The sequence below is a fragment of the Phalaenopsis equestris genome, unplaced genomic scaffold (genome assembly GCF_001263595.1).
Source record: "Phalaenopsis equestris unplaced genomic scaffold, ASM126359v1 Scaffold197513, whole genome shotgun sequence".
In the NCBI taxonomy this organism is placed as follows: domain Eukaryota; kingdom Viridiplantae; phylum Streptophyta; class Magnoliopsida; order Asparagales; family Orchidaceae; genus Phalaenopsis; species Phalaenopsis equestris.
In genome coordinates, this window is record NW_018217462.1 from 1 (window position 1) to 2,235 (window position 2,235).

Genomic DNA, 2,235 nt, shown 5'->3' on the forward strand with positions numbered 1-2,235 from the left:
TGACTCTGATGCGTGAGATGAATCACAAGGAGGAGGATGGCATGTCCTGGCACAGGCATGGATTCCACACTGCCTCGTCTTTCCACAGAGCTGATTACATCGAATGTCTTTGGAACCACAGGGAATGTTTCTCAACATAACATGGCCGCCGATGCATTCTTTCACCATAGGAATGGTGCAGGGAGGGCAATCACCAAAATGGCAGGAGTGAGAGGCTGGGTGGCCACAAGGCTGCGGCACCAAGCATAGATGCCGACATGAAGGTGTGGGCGTGCCGCAAGGGATTGGAGGTGGAATTGAAGTCTTTCCACAAGCACAACTTAAGTCGGTAAAGATGGTCTCAAGGCATGGTGGGCAGTGACCGCTATGACATAGCAACTGGCACGTATGGTTCCCACACCGCAGCCGCTTGCCACAAGGCACTGAACAAAAATGGGGATCCCAATCGCCACTGGAAAATTGGTCACTGCTAGTCTTCGACAGTGGACAGCAGCGCTCACTACAACGGTGTCGACCACAATTCTTCTTCCGGCCACAGGTTTTTTCACAGATAAAGGTGAAAGTTTCATCGAACAGCTTGTAACACTCCACAGTCTGGCGTGAAGAGCCACACCTGCATCTCTGTTCAACAAGGACAGAGCAAGGAGGGCAGTTTCCTTCATGGCAAGGAATCTTACAGAAATGGGTCTTGCAAACAAGAGGCTTTCCGCACACCTCGGAGCAAGTTGGGATTGGGTCCAGGCAGCTCTTTCGCTCCCCAGCAAGATTCATCTTGCCACAATGGCAGGTTTTTATCTTTGTCGGCAGCAATTCACAGTCACCGCAAGGTCCGGGGTGACAATTCTCTCTACACAAATGGTGCCCGCATGAGAGGCTTCTATCACATGGCAGATTACAAGAAAAGAGGCCATTTCTCCCATTAAACTCCCCTTTCACGGCCATATCTCCGCATAGAACTGATTCAGTTTTCTTGCCACAGAAGCAGCTTGCGATAATAAGCTCTTGGCATGAACCACATGATCCAGTATGACACGGCTGGTTGCAATGGTGGCGGCCACATGTTAATAATCGGTTGCATTGCTGTCCACAGCTTAACGGCGCACGTCGTTCCGAACAGCGACGGACGATCTCTGTTTTGCCGCAGGGGCATCGTTCACGAGGAGCGAATGCCTTGCAAGGTGGGCAAGGGCCAGGGTGACATTGGAGCACACAAACATGCGGGCACCGGAAATCCCCCTCTTCTCCATCGCCAACATCATTCACGCGGCCATCAGATGGCGGCAGGGGGGCTCTATCCAGCGGCTTACCACAGGGCTCTCCACAAGAGTGGGGGGTGAGATAAAGGTCATTGGGCGGATCGTGCCGCCGGCCACAGAAACAAGTGTACACGAGCTCGCTTGCCGGAACGGACTGAGGAGACTGGCAACCAGGGCAGCGCCAATCACCGGAGGATGCAGGTGTAAAATCTGCCGCGGAAGTCGGGGAGCGTGCCCACTTGCGGATGCAGTGGAGGTGGAAGATTGAGAAGCAGGCGGGACACGACCACATCGCGGCTGATCGCCGAACCATATCATAACAGATCATACACTCCACGGTGCCGCGGGAGAGCTTCTCCTGTATTTCGTGTACGAGCTGAGGAACGGAAGTGACATCCGAGTTCGCCGGCGACGGGGAAGCGTAGGACCGCCGTGAAGGACGGGTTTGAGGGCGATCGGGAGGATTTAGAGGAACGGAGCTACGGGGAACCCATTCTTGTCGGTTAGAGACGGCGGCGCGAGGGCGCGGACCGTTGCGGTTGGTGGAGGAGGAGCTCATAGAGGGGGAAGGAGATGGTGGGGATTTCGGATCGGAGAGCAAGGATTGCACCCCCCGTGGTGGCGATTTGTAAGCTGGGTTCAGTTTATGGACCTAACCCTAAAGTCTGACGAAAATGGCGAGGCTTATGTGGAAGACAGGGGATACTCCGTGGTTTTAAGGGGAGGAGATGGCTTGGAGAGGAGGCAATGCTTCTGGTCACCAGCCTTCGGATGGTTCGGCTTTAACCTATTTATTTATTTATTTTAATTCTTAATTTATTAGTCAAATTTGATCACAAAAATTATTGGATTTATATATTTATTAAACTTATCTAAAAATTAATTTAATAAAAGCAAATAAAATATATTTGAATTTGGGGTAATTATTTTTCTATTGGAATTAAAGAAAAAGTTATTTAAAATTTCAAAATTAAAAAAA

General features: G+C 50.8%; 1 protein-coding gene across 1 annotated transcript; it reads right to left on the reverse strand.

Moving 5' to 3' along the window:
- Nucleotides 1-3: 3 nt before the first annotated feature.
- On the reverse strand, nucleotides 4-2,030 carry LOC110035378 (NF-X1-type zinc finger protein NFXL1-like; the record flags this gene model as incomplete). Its single annotated transcript, XM_020739612.1, has 1 exon — nucleotides 4-2,030. A coding segment is annotated over exon 1 (1,812 nt), but the record flags the coding sequence as incomplete, so codon positions are not given.
- Nucleotides 2,031-2,235: the final 205 nt, after the last annotated feature.